We start from the raw sequence: 24,832 nt of genomic DNA, 5'->3' as shown, positions 1-24,832 counted from the left end.
GCGTGACCTGTAGACGCGGCGCACAGCGTTCCTTCAGTTGGAGGCGCTGTGCTTTTGCTTTCGCAACCTACCAGGCTTAACCAAAGCTAAGCCCCCGCCAATTTTTTATTGAATGCCCCTTTCCGAGCCTTTTTTAGCCGCAGCAGACATCGCGCTAGTGACGGAGGTTCGTCGAATATCGATTAGTACGTTTCAACTCCTCCATCATATCGGCACAGGAGCGCCAGTTTCGTTCAGCAGGGTGGCGCAGCATTCATGCTTTCCTGCACTCACATGAGAATTGCTTGCATTCCAGGCGGTTTCGTCAGACGTCTACCTCCAGGCGTGGCCCGAGGGTGCAGAAAATAAGCCTTCGTTAAGCTTTCGCAATAAAATATTTGTATCACTACGTTTTTTGAGCAGTTTATCGATCTATCGAAATTCTCAGTCGGCGAAACAATCATTGACTAACTGTCTTCGATTCAGCTACATAAGAATTTAACTGCGGTGTTGAGAAGTGCGCCCAAACTGTTAATATGCCTTTTCAAAATGCACAACGTTCTAGAATAGGCTCTATGCGTGAAAATGAACGATGTTGAAATGTGAAAATGATCGTTGTTCATTTTCGAGAATCCTTTCACGCTTCTTTAACTACACTGGAGGGCGGTCCTCCAAGCTATTGGCTTCGGTCAGCGTAGCTTGTTGGCTTTTTACAGCTCCATGTAACGACAACAGACACGTGTGGAACTCTGCACTTCACGGTTGTAACAGACCTCGGTGCGATGCGGCCATCCAAGCTTTCCGGTTTCCAGCTGACGACGTTATTTTAAACTGGAAACACAGGTGCGTGGAGCAGGGCCGTGCGGCAGCGAATAATGGGCCGTAGAGAGGAGAGGTGAAGGCAGGAATGACGTGGATCCACGTGCTTTATTATTTTCTCGCGCTGCTCTCTCAAAGGACTCATATCGACTGCACACGAACGCATAGCACTTCAGAACAGAGTAAGCGACAGCGTAGCGTCTAGCGAATGAGCATCTTTCCTGCCAGCTTCACAAGCACTTAGATCGGACGACGACGGAAGCAAGAGACCACAAGATTGGAAGAAAGACCAAAGACGCGAAAGGTGTATTTGTAGACATAACGATCAACAAACAAGCCTCTTCAATAGTTTGCAAGGAACACCGGAACCAAGTTGTTGGTTTTAACTGAACTTTGGATTCTCCCGACCCCTGCCTAATTTGTGGAGATTTTCACTGAAGCATCAGGACAACGGTCATGTCTGTCAAAGACCTCATTGCTTTGGTGGACGGTGTGGTGGAGAGCAATGCTGAGGACCTCTGGAAGCTGAGTCGCTTTCTCTGGGAGCATCCGGAGTTGGCCCTCGAGGAGGTCAAGGCCCACGACGCCCTCTGCGAGTTCCTGGAGCAGCGGGGCTTCAGGGTGTGGAGAAACTACGTCTTGGACACTGCGTTCAAGGCGGAGTTCGAAGCTCCGGGAGGAACCGATGGTGAGACACACCGGATAGTTTGCTTTTCATTCTTTCAGCTCGATATAGGTCAATACATGGTAGTGTAGCTAGCTCGTCAACACCGATGTCGGCCTGGAAGAGATCTATTGGAGCGAATATAGAGCAGGTCTCCTGTTTCGGTGTAGCCAAGGAGTGGGCAAACCAAGATACAAAAAACAAGGAGAGTGAATATTGGTGCTTGGTGCAACCACATTTGAACAAGGACGATGCCCGATACCGATATTTATGCGAGTGTAATCTTTACAAGAACGTGCATGCCTGTAGTTCAAACATAAAAACATTGCTCAGTGTACACCTTTATTGAACTTCGGATTGTGTAAGGCTTTCGTGTGTTTACTTGGATTGTGTGAGTATTTCTAAGATGTCACTGTTAGTTGAGGCAGCAGCTGGTAGTGCGTCTTCTCGGCGTAACACGACCTCTGACCCCATGCGTTTTGGGGTTGTGAATTGGGAAGAGGACTTTTTTGCCGCGTGCTCATGGAAGAGCAGACTACGAAGACAAAGTATGCGTGTGGGTGAGTCAGCCATCGTATCATTGAACGAGAATAGCGCCGGGACCAATATTACTGGCATCGGTATGAATTTCGGTGGCAATGGGCGAGTATCGGTACAGTCTGGAGTCGCCTGCGTATCCCGTTCAAGGCTCTTCCTCTTGATCCTCGTGCCAAGCAAAAGGGACATTATCTCTGGTAAGTAGTGTAAGGGGCTCGACAACTGTTGAAAAGTTTTCGACGAAACGCCTGTAGTAGGTGCAGAGGCCCAAAAACCTGCGAACGGACATTTTGTCGGTCGGCTAAGGGGACTGTGCCACAGCAGCAGTCTTCTCGGGCTGTGAACGAACTCTCTCAGCACTGATCACAGGACCAAGAAAACTGAGTTCCTGGAAACCGAAGTGGCATTTCTGTGATTTTTGTCGTCAACTGCGCCGAACGGAGGAAATGCTGAGAATTGCTGAAGGAAATGCTGAGAGACCATTCCACGCAAGGTGCGTTCGCATCGCCGAAGGTCCTCAAAGAAAGAAATCACCTTTGAATGGTAGGCCTCGAGCGCCACTGCAGTTTGTCTGCCTCCTCCAACAACTGCACTAAATCCTACTGCACTAAATCCTACTGCACTAAATCCTACTGCACCTACTGCCTCTTATATCACTTGGCCACCACTTGCGAACTCTTGTACGCCCACTTTGTCAGGTGCCTTGCCGCACTCCTAATGTCCAACGCCTACGACTGACCCAGACAGATACCACGACCCGGACCATGGCCAAGATATGCAAGTAATTGCAATGCTAACGTCCTTGATGATTGCCATGCGTGCTCTGCTTTCTGGTCTGCGCACGCCAGCAGCACACAACGCACTGCAAGTCCTGGACGCGCTACATCCTGTTCCTGCGGCTCAACTCAACTGCATCCCGAAGGGCTGCGGTTTATTTGGGCGATAGTTAGTAGAGCGATAGTTGTGCCTAATTGCGTACTCAGTGTAGCGTAGCGTCTGGCTGGCTGCTTCGTAAATAATCTCTGTACATAACCCGTTCTTGTACCGTTCTTGTACTTGAATGTATGTAATAAACACGTTGTCGTAAAATAAGGAGTGGCGATGGCCGAATGGTCTGAGGCCCGTTTCACATGCTACGGCTGCAGAGAAAATGTTCGACGCAGTCGGTGATGCCGCTTTGCGAATTCATTGAATGCTTTGAAATGCAACGCGTACCCAGTGTATTCGTTGAGAGCGACACGCAAGGTTTCTTAGCGTTTGCGTAGGCAACCCGTGACTAAACCCGAAGGTAAGGCAACACGGAATGGTTGATGTTGTTATAATCTTGCGTACTTTCAGATGCAAGGCAATATTTTGTACGTTTTTATTAGGATAAACAGTTTTGCTTTCGCTGCGGCAACTCCTCCCGTTGGTCATTGGTCCCCATTGGTTTCGAGGCATAGCCGCGCTACCTTACTGGCCTCTGCAGAACTGGAAGTTCCATCTACCCGCCGAATGTAGTTTGCTGTTGAGCCGACAATGACTTACGTATGCTCCGCTCTTCTGAGTACGCTTGCGTGGGACGCGTGGGCAGGGAGCTCGGAGAATTCTCCGCGTAGCCCGGAGGCGCACGGCGACCTCAGGCTAATGTAATTAAAATATGCCAAACCAGGCCGTAAACGAGGCGCGGCCTTACACCCTGTTTTGTGATTTGCTCTCAGTTTTACATGCGTTTGCTTTGTATACCTTGCTCATGGGCCTGATATTTGTATTGCGCCACACCTGCCTAAAGCATTTTTCTTTTTGTTCGCCTTTTCACCAGTGTACGCGCCACTAACTCTCTCCTCAGAACTCGAAATACGCGGGTTCGATCACGGCCGCAATAGTTGAATTTCTTTGGAGGATAGAGGCCCGTGTACTGTGCGATGTCAGTGCACGTTAAGAACCCCAGGTGGTTGAAATTTCCGGAGCCCTCCACTACGGTGTCTCTCATAGCCTGAGTCGCTTTGGGACGTTAAAAACCTTATAAACCTAAAATCTCCCCAGAACTGATATAGTTATTCGGGTGTCAGACAGGCAGATTTAGCGTCCCATTTAGCTAGTGCATTTCGCCTCGTGAAGTGTCACTGAGGCGACGCTGTGCTACACTACGTAGAAAAATGCCATTAGGAATGCACTTGTTTCCAGCAGCGTACCACGTATGCGTTCTCCCTCCTCTATTTTTGTAAGACGTAGCCGCTGCGCCTGTCTTCCACGGCAAGTCTCACCTTGGGAATAGACACTACTAACTATGGGACGCTATATTAGCTATAGATGCTGTGCTATCATTTTCGGGGCTCATGCCTTAGGCGCTGACCAGCTCGCTCAAGAGAGGCAGTCTGGTTCGCTGGCGTCCTCGAACAGAGCATTAAGCGGGCTAAATGCAGCCCTCACAGCGTACTGCCCTGCAGCTGTGTCCACAGATGGTGAGCGCGCATAGGCGACGTAGGCACTGCCCCGAACTATTCCCGCAAATTAGCATCACGCCGGCATTATGCATGAATTCTCGCCGCACCGGAAAGCTTGCTATTTACGTGCACACTGTACTACACAGCTTTTCAGCCGAGTGCAGTGAGTTCGTCGAACTCACTACGTGGCGAGTGCATTTGCAGCCAATGTCAGTGAAGTTAATCATGTGACACTCAGTGAGTGACTAAACACGAATGTCATTCGTCGGAAATGACTCTACATTTGACCGTGCGGCAGGAGTATTACACACTCGGCAAAGTTCAGGAGCTTCTGTAATTACTGCGTTGAAGTGTGAGCGACGAATTAGTCGCTTCATAAGACATTGCAAAATACTTCCTATGAGTACATGTGGCCAGACTTGTGCAAGTAGCTTTGAAATAATGAAGATGACTTTAGCACTGGAATTGTCGGACACTGACTTCACTCTAATGCGAAACATAACTTCGGGGATATTTGCAGAGCAGATACCGAAATAAAATCTTCCATATTCAGTATTCCAAAAGAAATGGATTGTCGTATTCATGCAACTATCAAAAAATTGGAGGCTTATCAAGGTTAAGCCCAGTGGATGCGAAGCATGTGACGTCACATATCAAGTCACATATCACGTGATGCAGCGATGGTGGCGCCGCCTCCGCGTCGCGCGCGACGGCGCGAACCGAAGCGTGGAGGCCTCCGCCGGGCGACGTCCGACGGCGCGATATGAGGCCCCATCTGCAGCCGTTGTGACGTCATCACGTGACGTCATGTCACGTGACCCCACTTCAGGGTCAATGGTGGCCACCGCCGGGCGTCGCGCGAAGGCCCGAAACCTACGTTAATATGCTTCGCATAATATATTTTACTACTCGCCAAGTTAACACTGCGACGCAAGGAGGAAGCCAGACAGGCGCTTGTGATATTCAGTATTGTTTTATTCCGTCCCACAGACTGACGAGTCACATATGTTCATATTCTTCTCTTAATTTTTGCTTCTGAGAAAGAATCGGCTTGCGCGGTAGAGTGCACTCGGCCCAATAGCAACGTGACTAGGCTCACAATGGAGTACATTCATCCAGTTTTACCACGTAATATTTGCGGTGGCATTTAATCTTGGGCATTATGTGAACAGTGAAACGTTTTCGCGGCTCCCTTGGGTAAGGTTTGCTCACTGCTGTGATGTGACGGATTTGCAGTAGCCTTTAAGTTGAACAACAAAAAGTACATACGCCTTACATGTGCAGCACCCGTCAGAAGTATACGGCCCCCAAGGGGTTCGCATTTGAGGCATTCAGCGTGCGTCGTTATGCACCCTCAGCGACCATAACCTCTCGAAAGAGGAATGGTTTCACGTCCTCTATCCTCCCAAGCTTTGGACTGTGCTATAGGGAGCCCCGCTTAACTACTAAGAAGCAAACCCCTCGGTCCGTATACTTTTGACGGGGGCTGCACAATGAGCTACAAATGAAACGTGAACAATGGAATTGAAATTCCAACACGGGAACACAAACTTATTAGCTCTTGGAGAGAATACAAGCGAGGTTGATTAACACTTCTAAAGCACAGTCTTTGCGCCCTCGAATTGAAATCGCCCTGGTCGCTTTGTCGTTAGGATGCCGCATTCTGTCGATGGAGACCAACATCACTTTGTACTGTGTCCGTTTAACGTGCTCTGACAAAGCACAGCGCAGGGGCGCTTTTTTTTTCATTTCGCCAACATCGGAAGGCGGCCGCCATGGCTGGGATTCTACCCCACAGCCTTCGGATCTGCAGACAAGCGACATAGCCGCTAAACCGTGCGAATGTTGCGATGTACGAGTTGACGAGAGCCTTACTTTCATAAAAAATTTAGGTAGACGCACGCGCTTCCGTTTCTAGTACGTCGAACTGGGCTTCCGTATCTCTATAAAGTCTCACTTGAACCGAAGTGGAGCCCTCGTTGGGTCCTGGTTTGGTAATAAAACCAGCACAGACAGATGTTTTGTAACTGACGCCCTATTTTTTTCTTTTTTTTTTTGGGGGGGGGGGGGGGAGGGAGGTTTGGAAAGGACTGTTGCTGCGGAGCAGTTGGAAAAATATGGCAGTCGTGTAGGTTTCTACAGCTACTTTTCTCTGCGTGCACGGATAGGTTGGCGCCATTTGAAGTACCTTGACTGGCGAATTCAGATAAGGGCAAGAGTGTGTGGCATCAGCGTTGCTTGTCTTCTCCGGTCCTCATCTGATTGCGCTAGTCAAGTTGTTTCAAATGAGTGACCAGCGGGCCCAGTTAAGAGCACTGGTGGTTAACGCTAGCCTGGAGGGCGGTTGCAATAGTCTTTTAGTCATGCATGCTAAAATTATTCCGGTGCCTACTTGCTGCGTGTTGCAAGAATAAAAGAAACAGTAAGAAGTTCTTGAACATATTTCGATGCTGTGGCTTACTGTATAAACGACTAATAGTAGTATTAATTATTAATGTATGCCAACCATGTTTTATGACAGTTTTATAAAACTATTGTTGATGTCAGGCGGCCTATTTTTAGGGTTATTTTACGGTTACCGCAGTGAAACATACTTTCAAGGTTTTTCCTTTGCGTCCTGCCTAAAGGAAGATTATATTTAAGGCGCACAAGCGTCAATTCGCTGCCCTCAATGATGACTGGGTAAGTTTTTCCCGAAATTTGGAAGAATATTGCTCAGATAATGAATATATAAATATAGAAGCAATGCACAAGCGGCAATTTGTATTTGGCAGCTTTCAGAGTGATAACTACGCATTTTAAAGAATTTTAACAAGCTTTCTAGCAATTCTAACGCTCCAGAGCTCTCAAGCCCGCGAAGTGAGTCTCCTGCAGGAGGATCCAAACAAGCTTTGTTTATTATCTTCTAATGCAGCTGCTAATCGCAATGTGCTACCAGCCCGGGAAAGGCTCCCTATTCTTTGTTCCCTTTTCCCGCAGGTGCAGGAGCATGTTGCTCCAGCCGGCATCTTCAGCCTTCCTCAGAATGCTCGTATGAACGCTTGCCCACTTTCTAGCGTCGGCCACCGCCATACCCTTACAAAAAGTTTTAGACAGTCTATAGAGTGTCTATAGACTTCCGTCTATAAGGTCGATAGACTGTGTATAGACAAATCCTATAGAACAGTCTATAGGCAATACAAATGCTATAGACAGTCTATAGACAATCTATAGATTTATGGCCATAAACTTTTAGTAGATTTCTTTCTAGAGAGTATGAATAGACACAAGACACAAAGCAATATCTATAGGAAGTCAACAGAGTCAATAAGAAGTCTACAGACTCTCTATAGATCATTTTTATAAAGGTAAGCCGCATTTCGGCTAGACCTCTTTGAGAAAGGCATACGAAATACTATCCTGGTTGCTGGCCCGACTTTCTATTGCTTAAATCTGTTGAATTTTTCGGTTCTGCTTGACCAAGGCCGTTCCAAAAACACTCGTCTTTTGGTGCAACAAAACAGTTGTTTGCATTGGTCACTAACTTGTACTGCCTTTTGAATATGATCTCGTCTCTTCGTGTTTCCAAGTCGGCACAAGTAAGACTGCTTCCATGGCGCATCTCTCCCTCTCTCTTTCGCATCCAGGTCCCACCGTCGCACTGATGGCAGAGTACGACGCGCTTCCAGACGTGGGCCACGCCTGTGGCCACAACCTGATCGCTGAGGCTTCCGTGGGCGCCGCCGTCGCCGCCATGGAAGCTATGAAGACCACCCCGGCAGCCAGGGGAAAGGTTTGGTGAACATCATTGTTTTCATTGACTGTTGAGGTCATTGCCCTGAGCCGGGAAATGACCTCTTCGAGTGGTGCTCACTGTCTTTCACCATCCATGGCCGCGGCCACAGATCTCTGCAAGTTTTTAAGGCGGAAGATCGTTGTAAGCAGGAGTTGTCGACAGAAATGTCGCGCTTTTCAATTGGTCGAAATGGTCGTGACGTCACACTGCGCGAATTTCAAACGGGGCCAATTGTAACCAGGCAACCAATTAAAGGGATCGTATAGTGATGCTCCAAGTAAATGAGACTGAGTTTAGTTAATTGCTTAATTAGCCAATTAGCCTAATTAACCTTTCTAGTCAGACCACATAAATAAATAAAGCCACATAGGAAATTGGTCGAGTTGGGGAATCGAACCAGGGTTTGCGGAGTGTGAGACGAGGACGCTAACCACTCCGCCTTGCGAGCTCGGTGGTTTGGAATGAATAAAGGCGCATCTAGTGAACACGGTGTCTTCGTTCACTCCCATCTTCCTCCCTTCCTGTTACGGCGAGGTTCAGGTGTCCACCTAGATATGCGAGACAGATACATTTCCTTTCCTCAAAAACCAATTTACCGACGAGAAAGGCGTAGAGCCCAACGGGCGATGGCGTTCTGTGGACTCCCTGGCAGCGTTGCAAGATGTTGTCGCGTTCCACTCTTAGAGGCGAAGCTTAACATCTTAAGCACACGTCAGTGACACAAGCCTCACCGCAGTTTAGGTGAACAAAGTGCCCCCCTGAATTTTTAACCCTTTTCCTCCCAAACTGTTCTGCCAAGGAATGACCAAAATTACCTTTTTTTTACCGCTCTGTTTGATTCTACAAGGAAAATTAAGGACAGAAACAGGGAAAAACTGAATTGAACTGAGTAACGACGACCGACGGGCGATGCATAGTTACAAAATGACTAACGGCTGGCCGAGGCAACCCTGTGCAGATTTCAAGGACTTAATATTTAGCCATCGGTAGCACAGATACGAACGACATCATTTTAAAGTTCCTGATCTCTTGCTGTGCTCCCTTCTAAGTCACCAACTTTTGATGCCACAAGGACAAAAACAAAGACGAAACGAAGTGGACACCACATGTGCTAACTTTCATCTGATGTTAAGTGCACGCACAGGTCTTACGGACTGCGACAGTATGAACGTAATTTTGCACATAGCTATCAACAGCAAGTCGCTTTGGTTGCTTTATTGGTTTATTGGGGTTTAACGTCCCCAAAGCAACCCAGGCTATGAGAGACGCCGTAGTGAAGGGCTCCGGAAATTTCGATCACCTGGGGTTCTTTAACGTGCACTGACATCGCACAGTACACGGGCCTCTAGAATTTCGCCTTCATCGAAATTCGGCCGCCGCGGCCTGGATCGAACCCGCGTCTTTCGGGTAAGCAGCCGAGCACCGTAACCACTGAGCCACCGCAGCGGGTCGCAAGTCGCTTTCCATCACATCTTCTATCTTGTTTGCAGGTTATGAAATTGTGGCCTTTTCTGTCCAACGTTTTTAGATCCCTTTCAGTTTGCAAGCTCCCCCGCGGCACGCCCGAGAAAGCGGCCCCCGTCCGCTTCCACTCACCACGCGGCGCTGCTGTCGCTGTCGGCCCGGAGGCGCCGGAGCCATGGAGGTAAAAAAACTAGGAGAGAGTGCGCTCAGCCTCTGCAAGCCATCCTCCTCTGACGCCGCTGCCGAGGGCCCTTTTGCGCACTGACTCATGGGAAATAGGCCCTCCTCCACAGTTACCAGACTACCAGCCAGCGGTGCTTTTTAGTGAACGTCCGTGCTCCGAAGTAGCGCAGAAGCGCAGCGCCTGTGTTGCTTTGGCGGAATGCGTACCGAGCTCGAGTCTGCGTCTCAACACTTCTGTTGATTACACTCTTGAGTTCTTGAGTGCACTGTAGAAAACTGCAGGTAAACTTTTCATCAAAGGGTGCGGCCGCGACCTCGTCACTGTTCAACTGTGGTTCATAAAGAGAATGGAGAGGAATTCCTTTCGTCGTTATACACACATACGGAGCGTTTATTTCAGCGCATGCTATAAGCGGAGAACTCGAGAGTAGGCGAAGAAACGAGCCTCTAAAAAAGGGCGCAGCGGCTTCCAGAGCGCTCACGGCGGACGGACGTGTTGAACGAGCGCTCCGGCGCGCTGCGCAAGATTCTATTTCTCGGGCAGGCGGACTTCGGCCCGCTCATGGGCCCGCCGTTCTCCGCTATTCTCGAGGCACAAGTCGTGCCGAATACGCTCGCGCACATAGGCGGTTCCGACGTGAAATGCAGCAGTGAAGTATTTATCTCTCTCTCGCTGTCGAGAGAGAGTGCTGGCGGCTTTACGTCTGCCCCTGCGCGGGGTCTCCCGGCCACTGCGCACAATCACTTACAAAAAGAAGTAAACTGTATGTATACATAGCCGCGCGCTCGTAGCGTCCTGTCTCGGACTAATCGCGCGCGCGGCACACTGCACTAGCGGCCGGGGTGGGGCGCCCGGCCGCGTATACCGTCCGAGGTAGCACCCACGGAGCGTTCGTGTCACGCGTGCACTACCTGGCGAAGAGAGAGCGGAAAGTCAAGCCCGCCTGCTCGATGAACGCATAGAGGCTCACCACTGTTCTGTCACGGGTATAGAGGCTAGAATATCACGGGTGCGCGCAGTGCCGCGCGGCCACAGGAGCGCTTCGAGACTGTCCGGGATGATTCCCAGCGCCCTGCAGGCCGCGAGAATCTCGTGACGCGGCACTGCAGAAGCAGCACAGCGAAGGAGCATGTGCTCCGATGTCTCCACTGCGCCGCAGTCAGCGCACGCGTCGCTCGGGGATGGTGGCTGCTGCGGCGAGCGAGTTGCGCTCACCACGGAGCCGTCAGTGAACGCCAGCAGATGGTCGCGCAGTTGCTCGTACAGCGAGAGAGCGAAACCGAAACCGAAATCCGGCTAAGAGCTACCACTGCCTTGTCACGTGAGGGCCTATTTCCCATGATGCTTTCCATTATATTTTTTATGACTAGGCTTCAAGATTGTGACGTCATGCTCCCTCCTAGTTTTTCTTCCTCCATGGCCGGAGCGCTCGCGCTTGGCAGTTGCTGTGACAGCCTGTTCTCATCCGCGATAACATTGGGAGCGAACACGTCGAACTCAAATTTGCTGTACTTTTGGAGCTGTCACGTTGAAACTTCAGCCTCATGGTTAAAGAAATGTTTCACCTGGCTAGTAAGGGTGAGATAAAGAGCAGGCTGATGCCAGTTCGCAAAAAACCAATCGTTTGCATTGCGCTTTATCGCATCACGTTTGCGACGTTTAGCGCTGATGATATGCGTATGTTGGAGTAGAGCTATCAATATTTCTTCGAGAGAATGCACGAAACATTAATGAAAGGATAAAACTAGCGATGTTCCGCTTCTAGATCAGTCAAGAAATTCCGTGCTATATTATCAACGAAGCACAGCACATGCGAGCAGCATTTTGCACGTTCTTTAGAATTCCAATTTCAGAGAACACAAGTATAAATGCAGACACACTTAGCTGGATGCAGGGAGGGAATAACTATAGAAGAGCTTTTTATTTGCAATGATAGCACAGACAGGAGCAGCGTACTGCACTTTCATTTTTAGAATGTTAATTTCATTGAACACAGACAAGCATTAAATGCAGACACACTAAGTCGGAAGCACGGAGGGAATGGCTACTTGAAGGCGAGCTTTTTTATTTGCAATGACAATATTTCTCTGTTCTCTAGCCGACGGTTCACGTCTCTCGCCTAGAAGTGGACGCGTGTCACTATGACAAAATGCAGCACTTGGCATGTAAAAGTGGCCATATGCTCTGCACATCCAAGCCGAACAAGGTTTTGCAATTCAAGCTCGTCTAGCAGCTCCCAAAAAACGTCCCTTTCAAAAACGGGACCTTCCTTCAAAGAAATCGGGATTGCTTTGTTTACAATGTTGGTAAACTCTAGCATCTTTTTGGTGGGATGCTTTAAGCACCCTTGCTTGAAGCTTTTTTATACTGTAAGAAAAGCGTCACTGCCAACAACTGGCACAGGACAGCTGATATCTTCCATGCTGATATCTGCTGGCTGCTCCAAATCAGGCGGCGGTGACCATGGCGTAGACGCGAAGGGCCACGCTGGTCGGGCAAACTGCGTGGCGAGCGCCACCGCACGGAAGGAAACGGAAGGGCGACAATCCGCGCTCCGCAGCTTTCAAACTGAAAGGGATCTAAAAACGTTGTTTTCTGTCATCAAAGTCCGCGTTCGTACGCAACAAGTGAAAGAAATAATGAAATAAGGTTTTTCTTGAACAAGAGCACCGTTGCTCTCCGTGCGGAGGCCAAGACTAGTGCTTTAAGAAAGATTAGTAGCATTGGAGCTATCGGCGTCTGAGATTGCGGCGACAGTGTGTGACGCTTCTCGAAAGGTATGAGTTCTGGGGAATTTTATCGCTGTAAGTGTATGCCTTTGTACTGGCCGGCAGCAGAGCGGTGCTTAAGTGACTAGCAGCCGGTCACTGTCACGGAACTGTGCACTCCAGCCGCTGTGCTCGGAGGAAAGAATCACCTGTGTCGGCGGCAAGGGTACGGCGCCAGCGAGCATCGAGTGAGAGTCGCCAGGGTCACGGCAGCGCCGGCTGCGAAGCACTGTGCGTCAGTGCGCACACGGCTGAACCACGCAGAACGAGATGTCTATGTCCTAAGGCTTATCAAAGCCTGCTGCCAGAGCGTATGACAGCAAAACAGCCACACACTGCACAGTTAAAAAATACGTTCGATAAAGCGCGACTCATTTGCCCACTTATTCGGAAGGCTCGATCGGCTGTAGCTATGGTCCAACGATAAATAAACGGAAACAAAAAGAAGTAGCGACGGTCTTGTGGATAGTGCACCGGGCTCCAAATCATCGAGTAGGCAGTGGTTTGATTCACACCACGAACATAAAAAGTTTTTTTTTTCTTCTTCCAGCAGTTGCTCTCTCTGGATGAGCATCCCTAGGTTGCTCGCTTCGGATGGGCTGTTATGCTCTGAGGGATGATCCGCGGCAGACAGACTAACGGTTAGACTCTGTACATTTAGTCTCGAAAAGAAATAACGGTTTTGGCAGTGTATTTCGTCCCCGAAAGGACTAACTTTTCGTCAGAAAGGACTTAAACTTGCTTAGAGCGCCGTTCTTGGGGAGAGTGAACGCAAGCAGCTTGACCGCGAACGCTACAGGGTATCCCAGGGCACAAAGCTAACAGTTAATGTAGTGGATTATGGATTTTTGCGCGGCTGTGTGACTGTTCTTTACTCTGTTTATCATGCTCTAATCGTCTGTTCCTCCATTCGTCATACTCGGAGCGTCTATCTCCGTTTGTGATGCTACAAGCGCCTGATGCTTCGTCTTTTAATCCATTCGTCGTATACTCCGAGTGTCTTGCACTCCTTTCGCCGTGCTCTGAGCGCCTTGCACTCTGTTCGACACATTTGAGTGTTTGTCGTACTACGGTCGTCTTTAAATCTATCGCTCTCTCATATGCATTGCTTACTACAAGAGCGTATTTATGGGCACATATTCGGGGGGTGGTTGAATGATGGGGCCTCATATACAAAATGGTCATCGGAAAAAGGGAAGCCAGAGTAGCGTTTCCTGTAAAAAAAAAAAGTGGTAAGGGCTTACACAGGCTTACATATGGCAGGAGCATTTCCGGGGGCTCCATGTTAGCCTAAGTTCTGCTGTGTACGTGGCCATGGCTACCGATGGGGATAATCGCAATGTTTGATGTAATACTGATAATCAGTAGGCAGTATATATATATATATATATATATATATATATATATATATATATATATATATATATATATATTTAAATGGTTAATTTCTGATTAGCGTTCGCAGCCAACCGTGTACAATCGCTGCTCTGCACTATTCGTTGATTTTGCGGTGTAATTAACCTGGTAAGGATTAGATTGGAAAACGTTTATTGCCAGCACTAAGCCCTAGTGGGCATTATACTAGGTGGTTTCGAGCCCATGGCTCTCGGCGACCTTGTGAGCCCTCTCAGTGGGCCAGACTTGCGTCGACCGGTCTGCTCCCACCGCTCTTGAGAAGGAACTGGTAGTAGGTCCGCCGGTGGTGGCTCCTTTTTGCAGCTAGAATGTGGTCTTATTTTGCAAGTGGTCTTGTTTGCAAGTCGGATTGTATTGTGTCGGGTACATGTGTGCTAGTCTCGACGGGCTAAAGAAGGCTCGCGTCTGGAGCCGACGCCACGTTACCTCCTGGCTTTTGTCGAGCTTTTTGTCTGGTGGCGGATAGATCCTCCTTTCCAGTTAAACTGATTGGTGTAGTCGCGTAAGGATATGAATGCATCTCTACGGAAGATCTACGTGTTTTTCACCGTATCGTTTCGGTATCCACCTGTAGCTTTTTTTACTGCGTCAGTGTGCTTGCTGGCATCTTCCAGCCAAAACTTGAGTGTAGATTGTGCATGCCATTTTTTTTTACGGCAGTGCTGTGGCGTATGTGTTGCGCTGTCAGCATGGTTCGTCAACCGTTTTAAGGCGTAAGCCTTGCTTGCCCTGTGGAGCGAAAACCCGTCTGTGTATGTGCTGACCGACACTCGATGACGTTAAAAGATGACGTCCTCAAGCAACCTGGCAGGCGGCGGTTAAATGAATGATTAGTCGCCCGAGATTTCTCGGAAGAGAAATCTGGATCGCACAACTTCCACCGGTGGCAACACTGGCCATCCCAGGGCATTGGTGCACCGCATAATCGCTGCTCCACTAGCTGCGTCAGGAGTATAGTGTGAGGAGTCGCACGGATCTATGAATGTTAAGTAGGTAAAGACCAATTCAGCATACAGGGACATTAGCCCTTTAGCTATCGCGTCATATTCTTAAGGCGGAGCGCGCGCCGCGGTACGGCGGCGACTGCCTTCACGAACTTAAACGCGCAGGTCAGGAGGGGTGCGCCTGTGTCGCGGCGGTGGCTACGGCTACGTAGAGCGATGCAGAGGTAGAACTGCCAGCTGCGTGGCATCAGGTTACATCAGGCAGCAGCGCGTGGGAACTGCGTTCACAAAGTGAGCGGCGGGCTTACACCTTCTCACACGTAGGCAGTCTTAAGTGTGGGTACTTCTTTATTTTGTTATTTGTGTTACCCAGAGACGACCGACGTGTAACATTTTTTTTTTGTCTTCTCGCAGCTTGTCGTTCTCGGCACTCCGGCAGAAGAGAGCCACTGCGGCAAGGAACTGCTGCTGCAGAAGGGGGCGTTCAAGGACATCGACGTCGCCATGATGGTTCACCCAATACACCAGGACTCCCTAAGGGCTGGCTTCAACGCTTCGCAAAAGGTTTGTTGGCGTGCCTCGCCTCCACTGCAAGAGGACCTTCTTCTCTTGCACCGCCCTTACCGCATCTTAGCCAAGATTGACATTGTTTACAGTGGCAGCTGAGGGAAGAACTTTTCTCGGAGTTTGCGTTGAGGTTTTTTTTAGCCGTAGTTAGTCGATACTGACTCTAAATGTTCCCAGTGGTCAACCCTGATCGATGAACGTGGTCCACGTCTGCAGTGTTTTGATTAATAATTAATTCTGGCTTTTGAGATTATGCGATTTTAAAGGTGCAGTGAAGAGGAATCTTAACTCGTCTTTTTGCGACGGGAACTCAGTCTACACGTTCCGAGCATTCTCAGAAACTTCGATTTATTGCCCTGTGGGGCCGATTTCCCTAATTAAATCGAATTAACGTCCGGCTCCCTCCATTTTTTTAATTCTCCCCGTGCGGTGGGCGGAGTCGACCAACGCGTGGAGTGCCTTTCACCCAGTCCCTTGGCGGCTTGCCGCTCTGCCATCGGCTGAGTAATACGTAGTAATCCGTAGAAGCAAATAGTCAGTGCGTATTTTTATTTCTGCGGGCTTATTTCGCGGCTATATTCTCTGCGAATGAAACTATTTATTCACGGAAGCCTAAAAAACAAAATAAAGCGAAAGCAAAGCCTCCACGGAGCTGGCTGAAAGGCACTCCACGCGTTGGTCGACTCCGCCCACCGTACGGGGAGAGTTCAAAAAAAAAAAAAGGCGGGAGCCGCACGTTTATTCGATTTAATTAGGGAAATCGGCCACACAGGGCAATAAGTCGCAGTTTCTAAGAATGCTCGGAACGTGTAGATCGAGTTCCCGCGGCAAAGAGACGAGTTAAGATTCCTCTTCAGTGCACCTTTAATGTCGTTGTCGCTAATTGTATCGTCGTTGTCGCTAATCGTCGCTAACGATTAGAAATCGAGGCTGTGTAAAATTAGTAGCCTTTTGTTCGCAGATCACCGTGCGGTACCGAGGCAAGGCGGCGCACGCAGGTGCGTGTCCCTGGGAAGGCGTGAACGCCTTGGACGCTGCCGTAGCCTCCTACGTGAACGTCTCACTCTTCCGACAGCAGATGAAACCTGCTTGCCGAGTCCATGGTGCGTGCGGTGGCCATATGCTGCTTGTTAGAGCGAACACGGCCTCGTTACGCTCAGCTAATAAATTTGTTGGCCTTGCACACGTCAGCTGTAAGAAGGGCGTCCTGGGAATGGTCGTTCTTGGGCTGTAACTTAACTGATAGAATGTGAAGACGTTACATTGAGGTGAAAGATTGAATGTCTTGCTTCCCTGGAGTGCCTCACTTTTCTCTATGATGCCTGCCAGCGTCCATGCATTACCTTTATTTATTTATTTGAAATGCCTTACAGGCCCATTGGGCATTCTGTAAGGGGGGCGAAAAAATACTATACAGTACATTAATAGCGAAAGGAAACAAATGGGAAAACATACGATGATGATAAAAATAAATCGACAATACGGTGCATTAATAACAAATGAAACAAAAGGGAAACATACAGTCATGATAAACAATATATCAACAAATTAGAAAAGTAAAAACAACGCGGAAATAACAAGAGGAAAAAAAAGAATACGCGACACAAATTAAAGCACCACAATGAAGGATAATGTGCTCGCGGAACGTTGTAACAATGAGTAACATAACGTGATTAGGACAAACACGGAAACATAATAGGCAAACATAAGTAAGAAAACATCAAAAAGGCACGCTAGTAGCAGCAAAGTAAAGTGCAAAAAATAAGAAATAAAGAAAGATTTCGACGGAGGCGTGCTAAATGATGGTTTCTATGAAATGTGTGATGAGTTGGGTATGGCAGGAATCGAGATTAGATACGGAAGCGATGTTGTCCGGTAGGTCATTTCATAATCTGATGGCTCTTGGTAGTTCAGATGAATTGAAAGCGTATGTATCACCATATATCCTTGCGAAACTGAGCTGATTATATAATCTTTTAGACTTGCGGGGTGGGACATCGAGGCGAAATGAACTAGTTCTATTAGAGTGCACATATTTGTGAAATAGTGTTAGGAGAGCGATGTCGCGGCGTTTGCTTAATGATCAGAATGTTATACAGACAGGTTCTCGCGCACTTGTACTTATGGCTGAATCCTAATTCCAAGGCGAAGGAACTTAGGCACGTAGCACTCGTTGCTTGAAGAGGCCATCAATGCACTCCTCCGTTGGCATCGCTCAACGGCCATCCTCGTTCTTCTACGACGGAATTCAAATACAAGTGTCCTGGTGGTGCATTTGCACCGACGCTGCGAGGTGGACCATGTCGAGAAGTGGTGTGCTCCTCGGAAACAGAGATATTCTTATTGGTGATGGAGATGCCCACAGTTTTGCTCGAACTGCTACAAGTCCCTCTCTGGTCAAGTGCCCACTGATACGCGCGCGTTATTCGTTGCAGGTATCTTTACAGAATCGGGTAAGTATTCCAGCATCATCGCCGATACAAGCGAGATATTATACCACATCCGAGGAGAGACGGTGGATGATCTGAGGGAGCTGATCACCAGGGTCGAGGGATGCTTCTCGGCCGCGGCGCAAGCCACGGGCTGTACCATGACGATGGAGAAAAGCCTGATGTACAAGGACGTCATCCACAACATGGCTCTGACAAAAACTTACAGGAAGCACGGGATAGCTTTCGGCAAGTCTTTCCCCTTACGTCTTCTGAAGCATCTTTATTATTCCTTCTACTGGAAGCACGGAGTAGAGATTCGGGACAAATTACACTTTATTGACATCGCCATGTCCTTTTCTGCTGAGTTCTCGCTCCCTACTGTTAAGGAAGAAAATAAGAAGTTCTGCCTCTTTTGGCCAAGACCAAGCAGGTATTACTGTGAGAACCCCAGGTGGTGGAAATTTCCGGAGCCCTTCACTACGGCGTCCCTCATAGCATGAGTCGCTTTGGGACGTTAAACCCCAATAAACCAACCAACCTACTGTGAGAACGACAAATTTAAAGTGCAAAATTGAAGAAAAACGTATAGTAGCTTATCTTTTTCTCGATGCTAATCGGATGTAGTAAATGCATTGCAGGAAAGAAGTAGCACGTCTTCAGGATGGCTCATATATGGTGTAATCGCACAGTGCATTCGCCCAGGCCTTGGACTGCTGAAAATGCCCGTGTCTTCGCTCGCTTCTGTCCTTGAATCTAGGCGGAGCGTGTGGTCCCTGGCTGATTTCAAGGCTCAAGGAGCTTCGCTGTCAGCCGCCTTTTTTGGCTGGACCGCGCGCTGACACTCCTTCGCCGCATTTGGCGCTTTAGTGCCGCCGCGTCGAGCCTCTTTCCCTTATAAAAATGGTCTGTAGACAGTCTATAGACTTCTTATTGACTCTATTGACTTCATATAGATATTGCTTTTTGCCTATTCATAGTCTATAGATTGTCTATAGACAAAAGTCTACTAAAAGTGTATGGCCATAAATCTATAGATTGTCTATAGACTGTCTATGGCATTTGTATTGCCTATAGACTGTTTTTTCGGATTTGTGTATAGACAGTCTATAGACTTTATAGACAGAAGTCTATAGACACTCTGCCCCGCCGCGGTGGCTCGGTGGTTACGGCGCTCGACTGCTGACCCGAAAGACGCGGGTTCGATCCCTGCCGCGGCGGTCGAATTTTGATGGAGGCGAAATTCTAGAGGCCCGTGTACTGTGATGGCAGTGCACGTTAAAGAACCCCAGGTGGTCTAAATTTCCGGAGCCCTTCACTACGGCGTCCCTCATAGCCTGAGTTGCTTCGGCACGTTAAATCCCAATAAACCAATCTATAGACACTCTATAGACTGTCTAAACTTTTTTTGTAAGGGTTGCCGTTCGTTGTGGGCACCGGCTGAGCAATCCTCGGTCGCTGCTTTCGCTGTTTGACGAGCCGTGGCGCGCCCCCCGCTCTTCGTCGGGTTTAGCGACGCGTTCGGCCGCCTTCTCGCCTTGTTGTGCGGCTACCTAAGCTTATCATTGGTCGCATACCGTCGAGCATTCTAGCTCTTACTCAACCGGCTTAAAGTGCATGCCTACTGCCGCCAAGCATTTGAATGCGCAGAACGAACGAGAAATGAAGACGACGACGTGAGAACGCGTAGCGCGTCACGCTACCTGCTATAAAGAGTAACTGGAATGTGCTCTCCGCCATTCAAACTTTCCTTACAGGCACTAAACGGCTGCCGTCCTAAGCTCTTCCTCATGGTCATTAGCTCTCTGCAACGAAAGCTTTCCAATCATGGCATGTATAGCCCCGTTCCCTATTTCAGTCACCCATCTCACAGTAATTGTTTAGCTTATTTCAATTTACACATCTGAATTTCTTTCATATATTTCCTAATTATTATTATTATCATTAATACCATTACTTTTTTCCCTCATTTATTTCATTGTTTAACATTCTGAGCACCTGTAAGTCGCCGCCTGTGTCTTGGCCAATCCCCCGCAGTGGGTACGCGCCATTATTTAGAGTACAACAACAACAATAACACACAGAGCGAGAGGCTGCGGCGGTGGCTGAGAGAGAACATAAACCGCATTTATTAGAAAAGCTAAAAACTTTGCCGGAAAGGCTCTTCATTAAGTCTATGTGCCCAGAGCCCCTCTGGCCTTCCGCTCCAGCCTGGCCCGATCAGTCAGCTTGTGCTGTTCACCGGTTCGTGTGGCTCTTGTGGCCACACCAGCCTGTGAATTAAATAACGCAAGATGATGGACCGAAGGCCCAGTGGCCTAAGGACGTATTCCAATCGGCGATCGGGAGCAAGTTTTCTGGCTCCGCAAGACCAATGAGCGTGTTTAAATGGGCGATTTGCATTCAGATCCCGAGTTGTGATTGGACTGCGACGGATATCTTCTCGGATTCAGAGAGCTGCTGGGGATCGTCGGTTGGAATACGTCCTAAGGCATCAGAAAACGAAGCTGCTCTATTCGCGCCGGGGCTGGTTCGAATCCCGCTCAAGGATATAGGGGTTAAGTTTTTTTTCCTTGTGGCTATCGCTCTGACGGATGTTGGAAAGTTTTGGGTAAGTTCCGTTTCATATAGGATGAAGTTTCCGGACGATGCTTCGCCTGAATTTGCCGGCAATGGGAACCAAAAGCATTTCACTCTTTTTACACCTGTACCAGTGTGCTTTTAACAGAAACACAAAGCATCAGGTAACACTTGGTCCGCAGAATTCTTGTTCTGAACCACGGTGTACGAATAATTTATATTCTTACACCGTGTTCTGGACTCAGTGACTGAATTGTGGCGGATGCAATACGACGGTGTCCCGTTGGTGTCCCGTTTGCAGACTGTCTGCTAGGGCTGTTGGGGTAGAGTTGAGAGAGATAGACAGCAGATAAAGAACGACAGGTACGTTAACCAGACGTTTCCCACTGGCTACACTGAATGAGCGGCAAGGGGATAACGGGATGATATGAAGGGAAGAGCAAAAAGAGAGGAGAGCAGACAACGCGAAGCATGACACTTTTGCACCATAAAGTATCTCTGTGGGGCGTAGCAGCGGACTGTCTTTGTGTGCCGTGGAGTTCGGCGTCCTCTGCAGCGTATATTCAGGCGCATTACTTACTCTCAACGCAGGAGTCGAGTTCACCGACGATGATCTGTCGTCCATAGAGCCATGTGGCGCGTCCACGGACGCCGGCAATGTGTCGTACGAAGTGCCCACCATCCACCCCATGTACCGCATCCGAGCCGGTGGCAAGAACCACACGCTGGCGTTCGCAGAGGCCTCCAACTCGGCCGAGGCCCAGCCGCCGACGCTGCGCGTGGCGAAGATGCTGGCGCTCACGGCACTCGACCTGTTCACCGACCCGGCGTTCGTGTCACAAGTGAAGGCGGAGTTTGCCGAGTGGAAAGCACGCCGACGTGCACCCGCCATGGTGGCTCAGTGCAATGTCGGTGCACGTTAAAGATCCCCAGGTAGTCGAAATTATACCAGAACCTTCCTTCTATTACGGCAGCTTTTTCTCTCTCTTCTTTCACTCCTACTTTTCTACCTAGCTTCGCGGCGCGGTTGAGGTGTCCACTGAGAAGTGAGACGTTTACTGCGCCATTTCCTACCCTCAAAAACCACCAATACAGTCATGCCCTTATAAAAATGGTCTATAGACAGTCTGTAGACTTCTTATTGACTCTATTCGCTTCCTATAGATATTGCTTTTTGTCTGTTAATAATTTATAGACTATCTATAGACAAAAGTCTACTAAAAGTGTATGGCCATAAATCTATAGATTGTCTATAGACTGTCTATGGAATTTGTATTGCCTATAGACTGTCCTCTAGGACTTGTCTATAGACAGTCTATAGACTTTATAGACAGAAGTCTATAGACACTCTATAGACTGTATAAAACTTTTTTGTAAGGAATGTTTTGTTAGGGAGTCAGCTTGCGTGTATTCTTGATGGTGAACAAGAGGAGACAGACAGAAAGGCAGAAATACGCGCACACCGTTGGCGCAGGGCCAATGACATGTTGCATCTTTCTGTTAGTCTCGACTTGTTCTCTTGTCAAGAATGTGTTCAAGCTGGCTTCCCAGGACAACGTCAACCAAACAGCTCTATCGCAAGCTACTCTGGAGAGCGTTGTTCTTTGAGCAAACGGACATTGACAACATACGTAGTTATTTTAGACGAATGTCCTAACAATTCTGACCTTAAGGAACCTTGAAGAAGATACAGGGGGGCTGAGCAAAATTCTAAGGCCGCTTAAGTCTTGAGAGCGCAGCTATAGCGGTGTGTTCGGATCCATTGAGCAGGTATGGAAGCTGATGAAGACGATGATATCCAAAGCACCGCGCGCAACATGTCACTAATGCAACAACAGTAACAACAACAACTGACACTTAAACGTGCCAGGTGACAGCGCACCGCAGCGGGCTCGAATCCCGGTGGCGGCAAATGAGTGTTTATTTTTTTTTATTGCTTTATCCGCCCAGCTGACACTCGACGCCCCCTGCTATGCTTTTCCTCTCCAGCAGTGATGTCGATGCCGTCGCGGCTTCCCGCTCCTCCCGTGTTGATGGGTTTTCAAACGCGGCGGCACGCTATGATTGGCTCATGGAGGTCATGTGACGCCTGTGATGCCATCACTGTATCGACCAGTCAGGGAGTTTCTTCACATTAGGTGGTGTGGTTTTGGTGTGACGACATTAAAATTGTGGACAGCGCTGCGAGCTGTGTAGGGGAAATGATAGCGGTACCGTTAAAAGGCAGAAGTATAACAGTGTGCAAATATAACAGCCGCTGCATTCGGGATAGAACTCGAGCTAGCGAAGTTCAAGCGAAAATGAAGAGGCAGAAGTGGACTGAACGTGGGTAGGACATTTCCAGTGCAAAGAACACGAAACCAATGCCGAGTTTTGTGGCTTGTGGTGCTGCCATACCCACAACCGGTCTAGTAATATACACTATTGCAGCCACGCTCGCTCAGAAGGAACGCGTCCCTGTACTTATACTTTATATTTAATAAAGGCTGTTTGGCGGATTGCTATAGAAATGTGGATTAGAAATGTGGCTTAGGAGTGGATTGTAAACAGCTTTGCAAACGCTTCAAATCCTGTATCGGTGTGGATAGCAGCTCTTGGCGGTTGGCAGACGAAGGGGTGAACCATCATCAATCTTTGACAGCCACTGCAGCGGCGCTATGACATGTGGAAAACCTTTCTCCTGCGTCTCGAGGCAGCCGACCATGATCACCATCATGCGTCGGAACAGCGCCGGTTGGGCGAGGAGGAAAACTCCCTCATGGGGGAATTGGAGGCGGTGACAGAAATGCCACCTCGAAGGCTAAACGGAACTCCACGCTGCCGGTGAGAGTATTTTCGGGTTCCGGCCAGCGTAGCGAGCGTATGCAGCCGCACGCTGTCGTCACCTTCCGCGGCAGGCGCACGGGAAGATCTCGGTCCCTGCCGCTTGACTTCTGGTTCCGGGTAGCGAAGCGATTGCAGCAAAAGCGCGCTCTCGTCACTTTCCGCGGCAAATGTCCGGGGATGGCTTTGTCTCCTGGTTGTGGCGCGCACAGTAAGACCCGGCCGCCATTCTCAGTGCGTGCAAACGTTCGCAACCGATACCTCCGAAGTCTCCGGTGTGCGTGGCAGCCGCGGCAATGGCCGCCTCCTCCGCCGTTTCTGTATTGACGGTCGGGACAGCGACAAGTTGTTGTTGTTGACAGGTTAGAGCCGCCACCGTGTACCCGAACTCTGACGTTGCTGCGTCTAAGTAGAAGAGCTCTGCGTTTTGCCCGTATTAGTCCCGGACGTATTTTGCCCGTGCTTGCTGGCGGCCTGGGTGGAAAAGCGGATGTAAACTGAGGGGTGGGGTTTTGGCTATGATCGAGCCTGGCCGCCCAGCCAGCTTGCTTTTGGATGAGCCTTAGCGGGCTAGAGAGGTTAAGGCCTATGCGGACGGTCTGGAGAGCAGACGCGACTATGCGTGCCACTTAGCCGCTAGCAAGCAGAAGTCCAAGACGCCTGTCCTGTTGTCGCATTCGGCATAAATTGCAAGGCACGAGAGCATGCCGGTCCGCCCTCCCAGATTAGTCTGTGGCGGATGTAATATTCTCGTATCGCTATTTTTCTCTCAGGCTGTCAAACCACGGCTCTTGTCGCCTAGAGGAGACGCCGTCCTGATGCTGCCCTGAGGAAGACCTGCAGTTTCCAAGAGGGCAGCAACCTTTTGGAAAACGCCTGTATCCACGGGAAACAACACCTTCATTTCGCGGAAGACTGGAAAAAGCGGCGAATCGCTGAAAATGCGGCCCCCCTCGTTTGCGTTTTAAACTGTGGTTAACACGACCATACGAAACGAAGATGATGAACCGTCTCCCAAGCTACGCCTTGCTACCACGCGTGCTTGCAAGCAGTCATGTTTGTACACTCAAGAAGAGTTTTTTTCGAGTCCGTAAGGAGCATGAAATGCAGGTTTTTCTGCGCGGCCGTGGCCAAAATGCGATACTTACAAAGTTCCCAACTTCTAGAAGGTATTTTGGTCACCCTTAGGTCCCTTCCCTTTCCCTACATCACAAATAATCAAGCATTATGCTTTTGGTATTTCTTGGCTAAGGGAAATAAACCTCTTCGGTTCCTGTCGCATTCGCCTGGTCCGTTATTAAGCGTATATCGTGCTTAGCCTAGAGTAAAGTGGGCCTAGCAACATTGTTTAACTCGTAAGAAAGTGTGCTGGCGTTTAAAAAGGCCCGAAAATTCACCCGCTCCGCTCGTTGACGGAGCAGCTGCGCAAGGCCTCCGCCGCTGGCGCTGCGTCAAAG

The 24,832-nt window shown here is 49.0% G+C and overlaps 1 protein-coding gene across 1 annotated transcript; it reads left to right on the top strand.

The window, feature by feature from the left end:
• Positions 1–760: 760 nt before the first annotated feature.
• Positions 761–24,832, top strand: LOC149332798 (xaa-Arg dipeptidase-like). Its single transcript, XM_089558374.1, has 7 exons — positions 761–1,486; positions 8,052–8,197; positions 15,391–15,540; positions 16,505–16,646; positions 17,979–18,221; positions 21,144–21,485; positions 24,149–24,832. The coding sequence occupies exons 1-6, from the start codon at positions 1,255–1,257 to the stop codon at positions 21,473–21,475; spliced, it is 1,245 nt and encodes a 414-aa protein (XP_089414500.1). The 5' UTR covers positions 761–1,254; the 3' UTR covers positions 21,476–21,485; positions 24,149–24,832.

This window comes from Amblyomma mixtum, chromosome 8, assembly GCF_055824585.1.
Source record: "Amblyomma mixtum isolate Tamu chromosome 8, ASM5582458v1, whole genome shotgun sequence".
Lineage (NCBI taxonomy): Eukaryota > Metazoa > Arthropoda > Arachnida > Ixodida > Ixodidae > Amblyomma > Amblyomma mixtum.
The sequence above is the reverse complement of the archived record's forward strand: the minus strand, read 5'-3'. Positions and strand labels throughout refer to the sequence as shown.